The sequence below is a fragment of the Rhagoletis zephyria genome, unplaced genomic scaffold (genome assembly GCF_001687245.7).
Source record: "Rhagoletis zephyria isolate East Lansing unplaced genomic scaffold, Rhagoletis_zephyria_1.1 Rzeph_scaffold_45841, whole genome shotgun sequence".
NCBI lineage: Eukaryota > Metazoa > Arthropoda > Insecta > Diptera > Tephritidae > Rhagoletis > Rhagoletis zephyria.
This window is the reverse complement of record NW_016202896.1, coordinates 436-2,352: the sequence shown is the minus strand read 5'-3', so window position 1 is coordinate 2,352 and position 1,917 is coordinate 436. Positions and strand designations below refer to the sequence as shown.

The 1,917-nt window shown below is 37.8% G+C and overlaps 1 protein-coding gene across 1 annotated transcript; it reads right to left on the bottom strand.

Annotated features, from left to right (window-relative positions):
* Positions 1-87: 87 nt before the first annotated feature.
* On the bottom strand, positions 88-1,479 carry LOC108355446 (copper homeostasis protein cutC homolog). Its single transcript, XM_017606607.1, has one exon. It carries the CDS (start codon positions 1,398-1,400, stop codon positions 630-632), a length of 771 nt encoding a protein of 256 aa, XP_017462096.1. The 5' UTR covers positions 1,401-1,479; the 3' UTR covers positions 88-629.
* Between the last annotated feature and the right edge of the window lie 438 nt (positions 1,480-1,917).

Below are 1,917 nucleotides of genomic sequence, written 5' to 3'. Positions count from 1 at the left end.
TGGAGGAGTTCTTTTAAAGTTGCTTCTTTAATTTATAAAAATCATACATACACACATTTGAAATATTTGCTTAAGGTTCATATCTAATATGTGTTATTGCAACTTAAAATGTTTATTGAAACTCATTTGTAATGGCAAATATAAATTTTTGCAATAGCGTAAATTGTAGGCCTCTTAGAACGGCTTTACATAAAAAGGCCTAACTAAATTATTTTCGGGGATATTATTGAATTGCAGTGATTAGTTCCGTTCAATTTAATAAAAGTATTGGTAAAATGTATTGCAAGCAGTGCGGATCATATATGTATGTACAAGCAAATAAATAAATACAATTATTGAAAGTTAAATTTGTTGCAGAATTAAGTAATTTATTTACATCCATAATGTTACCACATTGCATAAAAACAGGTATAGTTATTAAAAATTGTTTGGTCCAGCTTAATTAACGTTTTTCATATAACGTTTCAAGTACATATTTAATGCGCTTAACGGAAAATTTCAGATCTAAATTTCTACTTCTCTTAAAATTTAAAATATTTTATTTTTATATTCTTTAAATACATATGCATGCAATTTACCAGCTAAATCGTATACTAACTATTAGTTTTTGCAGCGCTTTGATACCATATTCACTTTGCCGCCATTGCAATGCTTACCATTTGACGCACAACATGAACATCCGTGGTGGTATATGGCTCTATATCTTGCTTACCCATCGTGACATCGCAATCCATGCGCGCCACGCCGCCATTACTTGAAGGTGCACCTGCCACAGACTGTGCTGAGGCATGAAATTCTATACATTTTGTAACCGTCAACAATTCATCCAGATTGCTTACACTAATACCTGCACCTGGCATTATGACGATGTCACGATGTTTGGCAATTAATTGTGCGAGATTTTCACTTCCCTCGATAGCAGTGGCACGAAAGCCGCTACTAAGTAAACGCTTAAACCCCAGCTCCTTTATTATAGTGACTGTTTCATGCATCAATTGCGGATTGGTGAGATCGAATGCTCGATGAAATGTGACTGGCATGCCTGCAGCATGTTCTATTACACGATGACATTTTTCCACATCGATTGTACGTTGGTCGGTGAGGGCACCAAAGACAAAACCATCAGCGCCATTTGCACGCAGTAGTTCCAAATCCAAAAGCACTACTTCCATTTCTGAGTTTGAGTAGGTGAAGTCATTACCGCGCCTCGGCCGTAGCATACAGTAAATGGGTATGCTAATGAGCTTTTTGATCGTCTTCAACGAACCAGGAGATGGTGTTAGGCCGCCTTCTGTTAACGCCGAACAGAGTTCAATACGTGCCGCCCCACCTTCCGCTGCAGCTAGTGCTGATCCGATTGAGTCGACACAAACTTCCAATTTTATATCGTGTGTAGACATTGAAACTACGAGTTTTCCTTTTAGTTTAATCCAGGGTCTGTATTAATTTCAAAATATATATATCACCTGCCAAACAGTGACCAAAATAAATTTATTAGTGGTGGCGAATTAATATAAGGTGATAGCAGGAGTACAAAAACAAAAATTTACATGTGTTTTGTTTTTGCTTTGGCGTTTTGGTTTTGTTTTCGCCTTGNGTAGGTGAAGTCATTACCGCGCCTCGGCCGTAGCATACAGTAAATGGGTATGCTAATGAGCTTTTTGATCGTCTTCAACGAACCAGGAGATGGTGTTAGGCCGCCTTCTGTCAACGCCGAACAGAGTTCAATACGTGCCGCCCCACCTTCCGCTGCAGCTAGTGCTGATCCGATTGAGTCGACACAAACTTCCAATTTTATATCGTGTGTAGACATTGAAACTACGAGTTTTCCTTTTAGTTTAATCCAGGGTCTGTATTAATTTCAAAATATATATATCACCTGCCAAACAGTGACCAAAATAAATTTATTAGTGGTGG